Raw genomic sequence first — 17,729 nt, forward strand, 5'->3', positions numbered from 1 at the left:
GTTGTCAGAAACCGGCTGGTCAGAGGTGATCTGGTTGTTATTCTTGGGGGAAGATGACACGCAGATCGCTATTGATGGCCGCTTTTAACCGGTGCCACGCCTACTTCTAAGTCGCATGTGTTCCTCTCTGGGCGGTGCAGGGAATAGTCACTTTCTCAGGAGCTTGCTGGAAGGCAGCGGGCATTTTCATGCTGAAAGCACAGCAAAGGCAAAGGGACTATTTTTAGAAATTTGGGGGAGAAAGGCACCTGGGTGGCTCAGATGGTTGGGTGTCTGCCTTCGGCTGAAGTCATGACCTCCAGGTCCTGGGATCAAGCCCCATGTCAGGTTCCTGGCTCGCTGGAGAGTCTCCCTCTCCCTCTGCCTCTCCCCCTGCTTATGCTCCCTCTGTCTCTCTCTCAAATGAATGTGTAAAATATCTTTGAAAAAAAAGAAGAAGAAAGGAATTTGGGGGAGAAAAGAAAGGAAGCATCGAGATAGGCAGTGTCCTTCTCTTTGAATAGTTACCTGGGATTGCTAAAGCCCCAGACCAGACGATGGCTTTCAGCTTCCTTGTTCTAGAAGAGCCGGTCTAGGCTCTCATGTATGTGACTGAAAAGCTCCAGAGAGGCACCTCGGTGGCATGTGGCGTTGATGGGGACCTTTAAGGAGTGCTTGGCACGGATGGAGACCGGATGGAGACCGGAGTCGCCCCATGGGTCCAAGTCAAAACCGTGGAGTTTGGAAGTGGAGTATCAAGCCGCTCTCCTGGAGGATCTGTTAGCGATCCACTGAACCTCACCGTTTGGTTTGCAAGGGACCAGCACGGCGGCCCCCGTCTAGGCTGAGATGAGTATAAACGTGTCGGGTGACAGGGACCCGCTTGCTGTTGCTGTGTCCTCGCATTGTACTCCCTCCTTCAAAGGTTCACTGATGATCTCTTCCAAGGCACTGAAATCTTCCAGACGAACATTATCCATGTGGAGAAGCGAGGGGGGGGGGGGCGTTTACCTGGCTTGGCCGCAGACGCTTCCTGGTACCACCGTCTCAGACATGTGGTTACCCCCGCCTTTCTCCTGGGTTTGTTGAAACCTAGCGGTGACTTGACGGTGACTTACAAAACAGAGAGATTGCAACGTGCAGCATTATTGCACAGAAAACCGCAGGCTAGAGTAGAAATACAGTATGCCAGTGATTCTCCTGGAAGCCTATGTTTTTAGGAGAATATGCCCTAGGTATCTCCCTCCAACCAGGAAGGCACAAAGCAAGTCCAGACTTGGGGTGATGCTCACTTATCCTAATCTTTACGGCTTTGCTGCAGTGGAAAATATTTGGAAGGACAGATGATCCGTCTCTTCATCAGGGAAATGAATGGTGTCCCAGTCCTGCGCTCAGTGTCGTTTTGAAGTTATAATTGCATGAAATTGCCTCCCTCCCGCCACCCGCCCCCTCCCCGAGCTGTAGGCGTGCATCTCAGCATTTCAGGCTGGCAGCTTTGTGGTGGGAAAAGATGACAAGGCCACTTGTCCGGGACACTAGGTAATAAATTCTCAGGGTTCTGGGTTGCTGGCCCTAAGGAAGTACTATTCCCTTCATGTCAAAAATGGGGTGTGAGGACTGGCATTAGGCAGGAGGGTTGAATGATTGTACAACTGTCACTTCAGAAAAGCAATGGAATATTCTTTCCAGATGCTGAAGAATGCACCAATAGAATAAAATGTCCATTACATTTATAAGGTGCAACATATTTATAATCGATCTTCCAAGGTATTTGAGAAAACACTTCAGGACAACATGGGTAATGGGACCAGCCGAATTCCATGCAACTTAATTTACCCAAAGATAAAGGAGGGGGTATTCTGAAACTTCAGCGTTCTGTTTTTATATGATTGTGATTCATTTGAACGTATTCACTTTCATTTTAAAGAAGACTCACTTGCCCCTGAAAAAAGGGAGAGAAAATATTTGAAATTGGCTGGTGGTTAGCATTCTCTTCCAAAGTTCTGTTATTATGTGTTTTAATTCAGGGATTGTCAGTTATACACACACGAAGGTTAAAAAGTCAGTTCTCTGAGGATTGTTACCAAAGCCTTTCCCCTAGCCTGCACACCCCTTCTTGTACTCCCAAAGCCCCCTAATGTCCCCCAGCTCTTTCGATGGATTCCAACTGTGGCAAACTCTTGACAGTCGAGCTCTGATTCCCTAATTTGCTAAAAAAAAAAAAAAAAAAATTTGTGGTTTTTCCTGGACCTTCATCATTGTCCTCATTGGGTCTCCTCTTCCAGCCAATTTCAGTGCAAATCTGCTGACCTCTGGGCCTGTTCTCGGCCCTTCTGGCATCTTCCCTGACCCCATCCCAGGGATTCCCCAGGCCTTTTTCTTGAGATCGATCCTGTGTCTTTTTCCTCATCCATGACTCCTCCCTTGCTCTGGCAGAGGATACCCCCAGCGGCTACTTGAAAAAATGTTGTGTGGGAAGGAAATTCTTTGAGGCCTTGAACATGTGAAGATGTCTTCCTTCCAACACACTTAATTGATTCTGAGTTCTAGGCTAGAAACCATTTTCCCTCTGAACTTACTGCTCTGTGTCTTCCTGACTCTCAGTGTGAGCTTTCTAGCTGTCTACCTCTGGGAGCTCCTAGAACCTTCTCGTCTCTGCCTCCAGCATTGTGCGTGCTCTGCTGGGGGGTCTTCCTTCATCCGTGATGCTGTGTCCATGGATGGGCCCCACCAAGGTCTTCAGAGCTGTGTGGCTCAGCTCTCGGATTTTCACTGTCCTTTCTGGAACTCGTGCGATTTGAATGTTGGGCCTCCGCGATGGGTCTCTGATTTATATTTTTTTAAGCCCATTCTGCCATTCTTCCTGTATCTTTGTCGTGCACCCTCTTTGTTGTAGATTTCTTCAACTTTATCTTACCGTCGTTTTGTGAATTTTCTTATTTCTGCTTTAATCTTTTTAATTTTCAGAAGTACTTTCTTGCTCTTTAAATGTCTTTTTAAAATAACATTTCCATTTGGGCCTCATTTCACGGGTGCAGGATCTTCTATCACTCTGAGAATATCAGTGGGGGAGAGTTTCCTCTCTCTCTCCCCCTCCCTCTGTGTGTGTGTGTGTGTGTGTGTGCGCGCGCGCGCACGCGCGCGTACGCGCATGTGTGTGTCCATCTCTCTGTCTCTCTGCTTTGTCCCTGTTTCCTCCCAATTTTTTTCCCCCTGTTCGAGCCTCTTCAGCTTAGAGAGCTTCCGTGAAGCCTGGTGATCCCTGCTTGTCTTCTCACTGTTGGGGGCATCAGAAGCCGACCCGCAGCCATGCACATATGAGGTCGCCGATCCCCCGTGTGGGCCTCGTGGTGGCCAGTCCGGCACGGGAGGGGGTGCCGCCTCCCCAGTATCTTCCAGCCTCCAGAATCCTGGGTCTTCTCCCCGGGAGGGGTGCAGCTGGTTTCCTGTGTTCCAGGAGCCGATCAGAGGAAAAAGACAGGACCTTTGACGTCATCCTTCCCTTAATTCCCCGTTTCTGGGCAGCAACTGTCCCCCACCGCAGAGATGACATTCCAGGGCCCTCCCAAGGTCAGGGCCACACTCACCAGCTGTGCAGACGCAACTGTGCCCAAGCTGCTCACTAACCAGACCAACTGCTCTTGACCCCGCCCTCACCCCCACTTCCAGAAGGGCCGGTTGCCACATTTCCTGACAGGGTGAGGTGGGGAAGGGCTGGAGACAACTCAGTCTCCACCCCTATCCCCTGCCATTTTGTGGGGGAGGGGTTCTGTGAAATCCGTGCACTCTTTGCCCGCCTGCTCTCCAAAGGTGCACGTTCTGTGGCTGTTGCCTCTCATTCTCTAAACCAGACCTCGGAAAGCTCCCAAACCCATCATCAGTGTTAGTCTCACTGTTTCCTTTTCCGTTAGGTGTGCTGATTCGGGGTGGCCCTGCGCGTGCACGTGTGGATGCCAGATGCTTTCGGGTCACTTCTCACTCTTGGGGGAAAGCCGTAAAAATCCCATGACTCAGCACGCTCACCCTGGCCTTACCGTGCTGCTTAGCAATCTAGTTACGCCTTCCGTGAGAGCAGCTGGTCTCCCTCACTAGCCCGCCACCCATCTGCTGCAGGGGTCTTTCTGGGGGTCCCTTTGGGGCACCTGTGCCAAATGGGCAGGGCCAGTGTCGAAGGTGAGAACACGGCAGGAGGGCGGCAGTTGGAGGACTGATGGGCTGGCCCCCCTACCCTCCTTCCAGCTCCGCGGGGTCGCGAGACACCAGCTTTGATGTGGGTTCACTCATGTACGCTCCTACTAATGACCTCGCTGCCTGTCCTTTCTGCCCCCAGCTCTGTTTCGTGATGTTCTGGACGCCCAACGTTTCTGAGAAAATTCTGATCGACATCATCGGCGTGGACTTCGCCTTTGCAGAGCTCTGCGTCGTTCCCCTGCGTATCTTCTCCTTCTTCCCGGTTCCAGGTAAAGACAGACAGAATGGAGGGAAATTCCTGTCTCACCGCGTGCCTGATGTGGTCTTCTTTCTTTGGAAATGTTTGCGACAATGTCCCAAGCTGAAATGGTAAAAGTGTCACAGTGGATCGGAAAAGGGCAGACTTGTCATCCAGTGGGCTGCAAGGTCAAGAAACAAATCGGACAGACATGAGTTGTTCCTTCAAGGACAAGGTCGCAGACATGGTGAAAAGGAAGCACACCCAAAGGGACAGCGTGAGTTTGGGGGGCCATGGAGCTGTTCCGTGCCCTGGTCGTGGCGATGGCTACACAGATCTGTGCGTGTGTTAAAATTCCTAGATCTGTATGCTCCAAAGTCAGTTTTATAATATGCTATTTAAAAAATAACATAAACAAAAAGGCAGAAAGGCTGCTAAAACCTGCAGATATACAAAGACAGAAAAACACTGCTGGAGTTAAGGCTCTGGGGGCAAGGCGGAGGCCAGACGGCATATGGCCAGAGAGAAAAATGTCCGTAGTCAAAAATAAGCCAGGCTGAAAATTCCCAAGCTGATTCTGTAGGAGGCGGTTTACTATACGGGGGCGAGGCTGTTCTTTATTAGCTGAGAAAAGCAGGCTGCAGAATCGTTGATTAGCATGCTGCTTTTTCTATAACAATCATACCATGTATGCTTGTCCATGTGTGTGTCAAGTTCATGGTAAGTGCTTGGGTGTCCACCTACCGTTCTGGAAGCAGTTCACCAAACTGGTACCCATGATTGCCTCTGGAAAGCAGGACCAGGGGCTGGGGAGTCAGGCCTGGGAGAAAGACCTCTGTACTGCATTCCCTCCCTTTTCAGTTCTATACCAAGTGCATGTCATTACTTATTCCAAAAACGTATTGCCCAGGCGTGCCTGGCTGGCTCAGACAGAAGAGCTTGCCACTCTCGATCTCAGGATTGTGAGTTCGAGTCCCACGGTGGATATAGAGATGACTTAAAAATAAAATCTTTAAAAAAAAAAAATTAAAGCCCAAATAATCCACTAAATCATTCAGCTGAGAAGGCAGAAGGGCCAAAGCCACAGTTAAGAAGTGGGCCGCAGAGCTGGAGGAGGCCAGGCCCACTGGTGCCGTCCCCGCATTGGCTCAGAGCCCACTCCTGCTCTTGGACGCAGAGCCTTTCTGGAGCCTGGGTCTCAGGTGTCACCTTCCCAGCTGTGGAAGAAACGGAGGCGTGGAAGATCGTGGCGTGGTGTCTGGTCTTTGTCAAGGGGACACCGGGCGAGCCACACTGTGCTGGGTGACCCTACCTGGATCAGGGCTGCCCCCTGCTGGTGATGAAGGCATGTGCTTCTCCTTCCCCGGATTCAGCTGGTTGGGGGACGGGCGTCCCAGACAAATCCTGCTGGGACTGGACTGGTTTTTAGTCTCTGGACTCCCTTCTGTCTCTGTCACGCGGAGGGCGCCGGGACAGCCGTCACGCCCCACCTGTCTTTGCAGCCTGCAGGGTTCAGGCCAAGCGGCGGAGCCTTCCAGCAGGTGCCCACCCTCTGCCTCACCCAAGCCCAACTGTGTGTCTGCGCCTCATAAACACAAGGCTTCCACCCCGGGGCAAGCAGGGCCCCCCCAGAGACGAGGAAGACAGGAGTGTCTTCCTCTGAGGGTACCCTGGGCATGCATTTTTACCCCAGGACTCTGCCTGGCTTTGCCTACCCTGGGAGGGACTAAGCCCTAGCTTCCAATAGCCCTTGCGGTTGCAGATCAGGTCTGAACATCCAGGCACTTCCCCCTGACAGGCGTGTCTGCGCCCAGAGCCCTCGTCCGTGCCCTGGCCGGGCACCCAATTCTGCCCCCACACTTCCCGGGATGGACAGGCAGCCTGTAGGGAAATGCAAGGCCAGGCCCTTGTGAGTAGTGACCGAGGCGGGGTGGCTCTTAGGGAAGGAGAGGAGATGAGTAGGGTGCCAGCGGCCCGGGGGAGCTGGGAAGGAACGAGGGAAGCCCCATTGTTCCCTCTCCCCGCTCTAGTCTCCATGTCCCCCCACCCCCAGGAAGACGGGCCTTCTGGTCCCACTTCCCTCCTCACCCACAGTCCAACTGGACCTCCGGCAAATTGCGGCTTTTCTCTGTGTTTTATCTTCTGAGGAGGAGAGATCAGAGCTTGAGGCCAGGCTGGGGCAGGATGGGGGTTGTGGCAGGAGCAGGATGGGCAGGACCGTCCCAGGGCTAGGCCGGGTCCAGCAGAAGAGGGACAGCAGTCACGGTGGAGAAAGGCAGCTGCCGGCAACCGTCTGTCTGGAGGCTAAGGGCTGCAGTGAGGTGGGAGCCCAGAAGGGACGGGGCTGTCACAGGCCCGGAGCAGGGTCAGGAGCCCTGGCTGGAAGATGTGGTGGCCAGCCCAGGGCTGCAGCAGCAAGGCCTGTGTCCGCACGCAGCCACCCCACGAACTCGGGTGTGCGGGCGAGTTAACGGGGGAGAGCTTGAGGACCAGGAGAAGCAGGGCGTCGCTGACCAGATCTCTGCTGTCCCCTCAGTCACTGTGAGGGCCCATCTCACCGGGTGGCTGATGACTCTGAAGAAGACCTTCGTGCTGGCCCCCAGCTCCGTGCTGCGGATCATCGTCCTCATCACCAGCCTCGTGGTCCTGCCCTACCTGGGGTATGTGCCGGGGAGGGGCCGGGGGGTATGATGCTGGCCGGGGGAGGGGGAGGAGCCCGGGGCTAGAGTCCTTCTGCCTCTTCGGACCTTCATGTTCCATCCCCAAGCGCATCCAGAATTAGAAATGCAGCTGACACCTTTTCTCTGCCCAAGCAATAGGTGGAGGGTAGCTCAGCAACATTCTAGAAGCGTACTTTCGGGGTCAAGCCCATACACCCTATTCACTGAGCACCTGCTATGGGCGGCAGGCATGGGAAGGGGAAACACAGAGGAGGAAGGACATCGTGACCTCCGCCCTCAGAGCTCCCATCTCTGTACAGAGACGAGGGCAGGAAGGGCTGTGGGCTCACGAGTGAGGAGGACATGGCCCACGGCCCAGTCAGCAGTGTGGGGCCAAGACCTGGACGGGGAGTGGGGGGCAGCTCACCTCGGAGCTCCAGGTCCCCTCCCCATGCAGGGGGGTGGTGCGTATCAGGTGCAGCCCTTACCCGCAGAGCTCGGGGCAGTTGGTTCCTCTCTTGTCTGCACCTTTCCTGGGCTTCCGCTGGGTTTCCGCTCTGCCTGTGCCTCGGCACGGCTTTACAGACCAATGGCCTGTGTTCTCATCCCCAGGGTACACGGAGCCACTCTGGGCGTGGGCTCCCTCCTGGCGGGGTTCGTGGGAGAATCCACCATGGTCGCCATAGCCGCGTGCTACGTCTATCGGAAACAGGTGAGCCCCGCCCCAGACCCGCACAGCTGCGCTGGCGTGAAGCCTCCCCAGCTGCAGGGGCCCCTGAGGGGCTCCCTGAGGGCCCAGGCAGGAGGCGGCCCCGGGCCGGGTGGGGGGATCCCAGTCATTCCCCACCTCAGCTGGACCCACGCTGCTCACCGGAACTCGGGGCCCCTCCTGCGTGTGAGGGACCCTGGTGGCCAGAGTTGCTCAGTCCTAGGTCAGGTTCAATAGCGAGGGGACACCTTAGTGTGCTATTTGTGGGTTATTCCTTACAACTATTACGTGGGTTTTTTCCTGACACCCGCCTTGTCTCAAAAGGCAGCCCAACTGCTCAGGAGAGACGACGGAGAACGGACACAGTCTGTCCTAGTGTTTCCCCAGGAGAACTACAAACTGTAGAAACAGTAATGCTTTGACCGTGCGAGAGAACACTGAAACGGATCCGTCTTCTTAAGTCCTTATAAACTCGGACTTTATTGCGGAGGAAGGACCGGTCTAGCAAGTGTTGGCTGGTCAGGGTGCCCTCCCCCACTCAGCCCTGTATATCCCGTCCCCTCTTCAACCCCAGATCTCCTGGCCCTTCAGGAAGTCGTCTCAGCTGCTCACTGCACACGCGAGCGCAAGCGCGCGCACACACACACACACACACACACACACACACACACACACACACACTATACCCTGGCATGTAATTCGTTTATCCTGCAGGGCTACCTAGCTCTTTGGGGATATAGTCCTACGGTTATGACTGCTTAGGGAGCAGGAGGAAGAGGATGAGCCGGGGAGTGGCTCGGGGGAGGGAAGGGAAGGGGCCCAAGGACAGATCTCCGGGGCTCCCCAGTGCGATACCCCAGACACGGCAGCTGGGTGGCGAGGGCTAAACTTGGCAGAGATTTGGACCCAACCAAGATCAGGGTTTTACCTACAAATGAGATGAAACAAAAGAGGCACAGGACACAGAAGTGATTATAACTGTTGAGCATTTCATTTAAGCTGATGAGAAGGGAGAGGAGACAAGAAGGCCCGAGAGTTGTAGGGACAGGGGCCTGGAAGGGGGGTGGGCAGTGGCAAGAGGTGGAGAACTGCGTCCTTGCAGCTGGCCTGTCAGTGATACCAAGGGTGTCGATAATGACAAGGTCTCCAGTGAGCCAAGAATGGCAGGTTGGGGGGAGGGGGGCGGCGCTGGAGAACCCGATCCCCAAGGAGAAGAGGTCAGGGCACAGAGAGGTATTATTTACTGCAAGGCAGGCCAAACGGCAGCGCGGTCACCAGGACTTGGGACAGCCAGCCGGCAGAGTGTGAGAGACACACGGACCTGGGGTGGCCTAGAGGGGAGGGGCCCAAGCTCATCCCCAGGGAGCACAGTCTGCATGTGGCGGGATGAGGTGGTGGGGCAGAGGCAGGTCCCCATCAGCTGCCTGTGCTCTCTGAGCATGGGGGAGGCAGCCGGGATCCCCCAAAACGCCTAGCACAGCGCCAGGCCCCCCAGGTAACCAGACAGAAAGGAATATGCCTAATCAGATGCAGCCTCGGGGACGTCACCCCAACCAGAAGCGGGACCCAGGTCTGCAGCGAGGGGCCCCCTGAGACCCAGGCAGCCGCTGCCCGCTCGTGGCTCTGCGGTGACACATCCCTGTCCCAGCCCCACACTCACGAGTCTTCTTGGGTCTAGAAAAAGAAGATGGAGAACGACACAGCGGCCGAGGGGGAGGACTCGGCCATGACAGACATACCACCGGCAGAGGAGGGGACCGACGTGGTGGAAATGAGAGAGGAGAATGACTAAGGAGCGGGACGCGGGGACAGCAGGGCAGCCGAGGGGGCAGCGCAGCGACATCTCCTCTCCCGTCGTGCTTGCTTTCTTCTGCTGGGGGTTTGGATTTGGGTTTGGGTTTGGGTCAGGGACGAGGCCTCGCCGTGAAGGTCTCGCGGAGACTCTGCGGGATACTGGGGGTGCCCACCCCGCCGCGGGGACCGAACAGCGGTCTCTGCCACCGCCTCCTGCACAAGAACAGAACAATGAGTTCACGCCCCCGCTTCCCCCGAAATCCCGAAGGCGCGGCTGCCTCCAGAACAGCCTGTCTCCTCCTCCTCCTCCCTCGGACAATCTCCACTCAGAACCAAAGGACTGCGGCTGTGCCATCGGCGCCCTCGGCCACCCCCGCCCAGGGCCGGCCTGGACCCTGTCCCTCCGCATCTCTCTTCCGAATCCACACGCTACAGCTCGGCTCCCTCTGGCTGGCTTCCCCGGAACACGGCTGTGCGGAGACACGGTCCCGGAGGCCTTGCACCCCACACAGCCTGCGGCCACCAACAGCCCCCACCCCCGAGCAGAGCGACCGCGACGGGCGGCGGCCCGGCCTGGCCTTTCACACTGACCGGTGCCTTTGTGAACGCACGCAGCCGGACAGACGGCCAGGCCTGCCCTTCCGTGGGAAGGTTCGGGCCGCCAGGGGCGTAGCGGACTAAACGAGAGCATTTCACCGGCATTTTCCTAGGTTTGAGCGAGCTCCCACCTTTCAGGCCCCGCCGTGTACATACATGAGCTAACGTCTTTTAAGTTGTCAGGACAGCGCATCTCCAAATGTCAGCATCCTCAGGCATGACTCTCCCCGAAGGCTTGTTTTTCACTCACCTTTCCTGAAGATGGCGCTAGAGCAAGTGAAACGGAGCGTTCTAACTTCACATTCTTAGTTTTTAAAAAAGTGAACGGAAGCTTTAAGTCATAATCTAGCATTCTAATGCCAGGTTGCTGTATCGTAACTTTCGAAGTAGATTCATTACCCGGTTCCGCTACTCTTAGTCATAACCACGCGGGACAGGTAATTTCACGCCACACGATAAAGCAAGACATTTTCTAAGCGATAGCAAAGTCACTATGTGATATTCCCTGAAATGACACATTTGAGATCCATTTAGTGCAGTATATTTTTCTAAGTTTTGGAAAGCGGGTTTTTTCTTTAAAAAATTATGGACACAGTTCACTAAATTCTTGGTTTAGTCAAAATTCCTAGACGGAAAGAACCTAAACACAAAAATATTTTAAAGATATAAATATATACTGTATATGTTATGTAATTTATTTTAGGCTATAATACATTTCCTATTTTCGCATTTTCAATAAAATGTCTCTAATACAATACGGTGATTGCTTGTGTGCTCCACAGACCTGCAGTTGAAACGTATTGTATCGATGAACATTGTATTTTATTTACAGCAGTTTTACAGAGTCTGTCATTTGTATATAAATGTAAGGCTCAATAAACGAGGAGAGAACTATTTTTCATTATGGGTGGCAGGGGATAAATAGGTCAGCTGGCATAGACAACAGCGAGAATGGAAATATACACTGGAAGGGGGCAAAAAAGAAAAAAGAAGAAAAAGGCAAGCCTTTCGTGTTTATTGTTTTCAGTGCTGTGTAATCATATTGTTCCTCGTTTAAAAAAAAAAAAAGAATGTAAGGGCATAAAGTCAGCCATGAACATCACAGGGCTGCATTCACATTTCCGGACATCTAGTGACCTTGGGTGTGTCCACCATGGGGACAGATTTTCATGTGCTTCCTCTGAGAGACTCTTCCTCCATGTAGATGAGTGCTGGAAATTAAGATGGGTAGTTCTCGGCTGGTTTCAGGGGCAGATCTGAGAAGATGGGGAAAAAAACCGTCTAATTGTATCAGCTTTTTAAAAGTACATGACTAGAAAATTAAACAGCAGTATTTTTTAACACGTGTGACTATCTCATGCTTGTGGGGCTAGAGCGTGCAGATCAAACGGAAAAAGCCACCTCTTCCTCCCTAAGTCAGGGACAGCTCAGCTAGAGAGAATCATTACACAACTAGAATTGTCGCTAGACCCTCAGACACCGTCGGTGATGAGCGAACACGGGAAGCCACCCCACACCCAGACCACGATGACACATTGTGCGAGAGGCGTCCAAATCCTTCTGCCTTGAAGCACGCTGTCCCTCACACAGTCCCTCCGCGTGGGCTAACTTCCTTCGTGGCCTACCACGCATGGCTTAGCTTCTAAAGCGGGACACAGTGTTGGCACCCCGAGATGGGAAAGGTGGTCGGAAGGGGGAGGGGGACAGGACACTGCTCCATCCCACTTTTCAGAGTAAGGAAGGCCACACCTTTGACTTTGCTGGCCAAAAAAAAACCAGATTTCCCCAACACAGGTTTCTTTTTTGTTGCCAGTCGCTTAGCAGACAGGTATAATTAGAAGGACGTGGTGCCTGGGAGAGTCACAGGTCAAGGACTGTGAAAAGACCAAGTGTGACTTTCTCCATGTTGGGTGATCCTTGTAGACAAATATAACCTGAAACGACAGGGGCAGAAAGCCGTTTTCAAACGCTGAGAAGTGAGTTGGGGCAGTTCAAAGCAGTCGTTCTATACTGAAGGTTTTCCCAGCACAGAGGCCTCCTTGCCTTTTTTGAGGGTCATAAGCCAGGTCATTCTACACATGAAGGTGTCATGCACTCTGTTCCACTCGGAGCTTGCTGGCATCAGATGCCCGAGAAGTGAGTGGAAAGAACCAGGCGAGACTCGCTGCAGGAAAGTCATGATAAGGCTGCACCTGTTGACGTGAGGTTCAGGCGCCTGTTGAGGCGCCTGTTGAGAGGTTTGCCTACTGGCCAGAACCCCTCGCCTGACTGGATTCTTTCATTTGGGCATGGGGGGGGCCACTGGTTTACAAAACGGGGTGGAAGCCAGGCATGGCCCCTTACTGCCTGTGTTGGGTCTGCCTTCTCCCAAACGTCTTCTTGTTCTGCGTTTGTTTCATGGGCTCGGCCTGAGCACGTGGCTTGGCTTTGGAAATGTCCACGAATGGCTGATACCTCAGAAAGAATAGCTTTCAGTGTGGTTTAGGATATATCGGGTGGGGCCAAGGAACACTTTGGTATGGTAGCAAACACACTTTTTCATTCTTTGCGTCCTACCAGTAAATAACTTTGGGAGGTGCAGAAGGCAGGGGCCCACGAGGAGGGAGGCCCGGCGGGGGGGGGGCCGCTCCACCGTAGTCAAGCTTCATCCAGTTGAAACTTCTCCAAACCCCAAGGCACTTCCCAGCCAGGGTCCAGCTCTGCAGTCCTCACGGGCTGCCTTTTCTGGATCTCTCTCGGGGTTGGGATAGTCATTACATTTCCCAAATGTGACAAAAGTTCTTCAAAGATAGCTTAGAGTGGGGCACCTGGGTGGCTCAGTGGGTTAAAGCCTCTGCCTTCAGCTCAGGTCATGATCCCAGGATCCTGGGATCGAGCCCCACATCGGGCTCTCTGCTCAGCGGGGAGACTGCTTCTTCCTCTGTCTATCTCTCTCTCTGCCTGCCTCTCTTTCTTTAAAAAAAAAAAAAAAAAAGATAGCTTAGAGTTGGGGCGCCTGGGTGGCTTAGTGGGTTAAAGCCTCTGCCTTCAGCTCGGGTCATGATCCCAGGTTCCTGGGATCAAGCCCCACATCAGGCTCTCTGCTCAAAGGAGAGCCTGTTTCCTCTTCTCTCTCTGCCTACCTCTCTGCCTACTTGTGATCTTTCTCTCTCTGTCAAATAAATAAAATCTTTAAAAAAAAAAAAAAGATAGCTTAGAGTAAAGTAACAAGTGAAAAAAACTCAACAGTTCCCTAGCCTAACTGTTCCCCATTTGGGCTTTTTTCTTATGGGAGGAAAGTGAATTTTTTTTTTTTTTTGGTACTCTTAGTTTCTAGAAACAAAACGGCTTGAAGACTTAGTAGTTCTCTGACCAGACTCTTTCCTTAATTCATACTAAAGTGGGAGAGCCCAAGAGGCTGTGCTGCGAGAGAAAAAGTATTCGTAGTCTTGTTATTCAATGACATGACCTTGAAAAGTGTGTTCTTGTATTTAAAAATCTTTCTACTTCCACGAATCTCTAAGCACACCCAGGCCCAGGACAGCGTGGGCTGCTGCGTTCTAAGGAGCCGTGACTTCTGGCCTCTTATTTTGCAGGTGAGCTGACCCCTAAAAATAGGAAAGAAGTTTCCAAACAAAGCGAGGCACAGCCCAGCAAAAGGGGCTTTTTGTGTTCGAAGTCTGGCCCTCTTGTCGGCGGGCGGGGCTTCGGCAGACATGGCCCTTTGTAGCCCGGAGGCCTCTGCAGTCCACGTGCGGCCAGTCCCGTGGTACCCGTGGCTCCCCTGGCCACCCTCCCGCGGCTCTTTCATAAAAAGCATGTGAACCGTAGAAAAGCATGTTTTTGAGCAACATGTTTGGTAAACATTCGAGAGGCTTCATGTGGTTATTCTGAGTCTCTATTTCTGTCATTTGAAGGAGGAAAACATCACATGATCCATCAGCTGATCAACCACACATAGAACAGGATGTAGAAGAAATCCTGAGACAAATGTACCAAAAGGCCCTGTCGCCTGCCCTTGAAAAGGCTAAAAGATCTCAAATTCACTGGGCTAATGTTCAAAGTGAGAGAGATCTTACGATGTAATCAGAAAAGGGGTGTGTGTGTCTTACTGTCTGACCTCGAAAGGGGCAAACAGCGGAGAGGGGCCGTTCTGAGTTGACTTTCCTCCCACGAGGGGAGGCCGGAGCTGTCAGCAGCCTGGACGAAGCAGACCACGGGGAAGTGGGCCGCCCCGTCACCGTGTTGTTTTTAAGTCATTCTTGCCAAGTCCCAGTGATGCCCAAATGTTTCTTTCCGTCTGCTTCACGTACAATCAGCCAGGGTCCTCAAAGTCTGTGTCAGGTCAGGCACCTGCACAGACAGCGTGGGGCATGTGTTCACTGGGGACCTCGAAGCTGGGTTACGAAACTTCAGTCCCCTCCACTAACAAGTCTCACCACAGGCCGTGTGTGTCCGCAGAATCTCATGAGAGCCCGAAGTTGAAGTGGTGTCAGGTTAAAGGACGCTGGGGACAGACAAGACCGTCTGGCTTCGTGGAAATCCCACGGTGCAGGGAGACTGGTTGGCCCCAGAGGGTTTAGAGGCAGATATTCTCCAGCCGTGCACCAGGGGCGAGAAAGGGCTGCCTTTGGCGTTGGGAAAGTTCACAGCCAGGCGGACTCTGGTTCCCTGAGCACAGGGGACCCACGGTTTGGAATAACCGGCTACCAAGGGAAGTTCAGACCAGCCTGGTAGAGCGGAGGTATGAGGTGTCCACCCGCGTGAGTCCCCCAGTCCCCTCAGCGTGGACCAGCCGTCACAAAGCAGGCGAGTTGTCGTCCTCCCCCCCCCCCACCCCCACCGCGAGCCACCCCCACGAGGCTCAGGGCTGCAAACACACAGCTCCTTGGGGCCGGGCTGTGGTCGGTTTGCTGGGTGATGTTCCAAGAGCACAAACACCCAGAGCCGGGATGACCAAGGAGCTCGTTGCAGCCCTTCCCAAATCTGGACAGAGCCCCCCATGAAATGACTCTGGGCGACACGGACCAGCCAGTGCTCACCCATCTAAGGAGAGCTTAAATGGCTGTGGGTCTAGAGCCTGACCCTCAGAGCTCTCACACCGTGCCCGCCGCACACTGTCACCTGCGTGCAGAGAGGCTGACGCCATTAGCCCTAAGGCTCCTTCCCGGGGCCATTGTGCTGTGTACGATCTAGGATTTGGAACACACGACAGGATGAAAGATAAAATTACCTCCTTCTTCATCACAGATCTGAACGTTAGCAGTGAGGCAGAATTTTTTAACGAATGAAGTCTGCAAGGAGTCATTCGACACGTGCCGTGGCTGTCCTCCGATCAGCTCTTCAGTTTCACATCCAAACTGGCGGGGTTCGTGGGAACCAGTCACGTTAAAACATTTGCGCAGCCTTGGGTCAGAGTGACTGCAGAGGTCAGTATAAAATACATACAGAACTTGAGCAAGTGCTGCGTGTGTATTTAATAGATGGAACTTTCGGTGTGGTTAAACCAATTTCTAGATGCTTTCCTTCTTTGGTTATTGGGGGAGCAGAGCCCACACTCATGCGTTGTCAAACGGTTTTCACACTCTAATTTTACTCTAAGCTTAGAGCTGGCATCTGGCTGAGACTGCCCTTAGTTTCTTGATTTTTCTAAACTCTGTCAGTCTATTTATATATCCCCAATTACATGGTTTCCTAATTCTAACTGCATTTCCCTTTTCTGTCAAACACACAGGAGGCGTTAAAATTTTGCCTTTGCTTTGGTAACTAAACCTTCTAGCTGCTGGGTTATTTCTCGAAACTCCCTTATTTAAATGTGACCTACTGCTTCAAATTATAGTCTATGTGAAAATGAATTTTGACTTCCCGGCATTGTGGTAATATTGAAAGCACTTCTCTGAGGCTTTCTCCTCACCGCTTCTTGAATCGGGATACCCAGCTTAGACGGGTGTCAGGAAAGTAAGAAGGCCAGAACCCGAAACCCCCTCCTGCCCACATCTAAGAGATTCTTGTTCTTATCGATCATTGTGTGAAAAGCATGACTCTTCTTTAAAATGTGGTGTCTTCACCTCAAAGAGCGATAGTGCTCATTCTTTGAACCTCCCATGAGAGATTGCAGAAAGAAAGGGTTTTATCACACACCTGTAATTACTAGGGTTGGAAGACTCCCACTGCCCTGCCTGAGGCCGCCTCTGCTTTATTCCATGTCTTTGGGTTCAAATCCCAGGTCTCTTGCCTCGAACATGCTTCTCTGTTGCCGCCTCTAACACTCCCATGTTTTTGAGTCAAAGAGGTCAACACCTTTCTTGCCATTCATGGCACTTTGGCTGTGGCCTGTCTTCTTGCCTGGCTTGAAATGAACCACATTATCATCCATCCAGAAACCTATTCCATGACACTCCTATCCTGCACCAGCAGGGTCCCACTAACCCCCAGCAGCTCTCCCTCCTGTCACTCTCTCACTTCTGTCCCTCCTCTGCATCCTCTTTAGCGCCACTGGCTTAGCTCAGGGGCTCCTGGTCCAGATGCTACAGGAGCCTTCACCAAGCTCATCTGTCCCCCTGGACTATAATGTAAATGACCCCTCCCAGAGTTTTTGCAGTGCACAACCTGCACAACCATTCCCAGCAGCTTGTCCACCTCTCCTCACCTTCACTCTACGTCACACATTGCAGAGGACTTTTATTGTTCATACTTGTCTTCTTCATTTATGATGGCTGAGAGCTTTTAATCCAGAGGCTGTTAAACCATGAGATGGTTCATGGTTTTGAAACACCTGCCTCTAATTTCTTTGCCTATCTATAAATTATCCCAAACTCCCCACACCCACACATTATATAACAGTAGCAATAGTCCGAAAGGTTTATCCTTGTGATGGGGTAGTTCAGATATATTCACAGGTATGATCTACTGGGCTTTTACATTAATATTACATAGAAATACAGAATAATTACATAGAAAACTATGCCCTCTTCCAAATTATCCTTTTCAACTCATAAAGGCCACACTTGAGTAGGGGGAAGTTTGGCTTTGCTTGTTTAAGTCACCCCATGAGCTCCAGGCTTCTTACCTGGACCACGCAAGCCAATAAATACTGTGCTAATTTCACAGCTCAGTACACAGGTCTTTGCACAAAAAGAAGACACACACACACACACACACACACACACACACAGGAGCTGTGAATCTTCCTTCCATCTCAGCTGCTGACTAGCTTGGAGTCAGGCAAGTTATCGGATGCCTCCGGGTCGGCCTTCTCTGCTCCAGAACGAGACCTTGTCCACTCTGAGCTAGCGTGGCGGTAGGATTTGCAGAGCCCAATGGCCAGCGGTGCAGGCCAAGGAGGGGTGTGTGGGCTGGGCCTCAGCCAGCGACTCTACACGCGCTCATGCCGGCCTGCTTTTGGCAAAGAACCACCACCACGCAATGATGGCCAATCTCGTCTTCGGTTCAGAGACCTCAGATACCCTTGAGTCCAAAGGCCAAGATAGAAATGAACAAACACGATTCACACCCAACTGTATATCACCCGCCATCTCTTCATCTGATTTCTGTACAAAGCTCGGTGCCTGTGAGGGCCGGC

The 17,729-nt window shown here is 52.6% G+C and overlaps 1 protein-coding gene across 1 annotated transcript in view; it reads left to right on the top strand.

Annotated features, from left to right (window-relative positions):
- Nucleotides 1-11,509, top strand: part of ANKH (ANKH inorganic pyrophosphate transport regulator) — a 129,633-nt gene extending 118,124 nt beyond the window's left edge. The window contains exons 9-12 of the mRNA XM_045999444.1: nucleotides 4,310-4,439; nucleotides 6,945-7,068; nucleotides 7,681-7,780; nucleotides 9,456-11,509. Coding sequence (XP_045855400.1) covers nucleotides 4,310-4,439; nucleotides 6,945-7,068; nucleotides 7,681-7,780; nucleotides 9,456-9,569 — 468 coding nt within the window. The 3' untranslated portion in view covers nucleotides 9,570-11,509. The remainder of the gene's footprint in view (nucleotides 1-4,309; nucleotides 4,440-6,944; nucleotides 7,069-7,680; nucleotides 7,781-9,455) is intronic.
- The last annotated feature ends 6,220 nt before the right edge of the window (nucleotides 11,510-17,729 follow it).

This window comes from Meles meles, chromosome 3 (genome assembly GCF_922984935.1).
Source record: "Meles meles chromosome 3, mMelMel3.1 paternal haplotype, whole genome shotgun sequence".
Taxonomy (NCBI): domain Eukaryota; kingdom Metazoa; phylum Chordata; class Mammalia; order Carnivora; family Mustelidae; genus Meles; species Meles meles.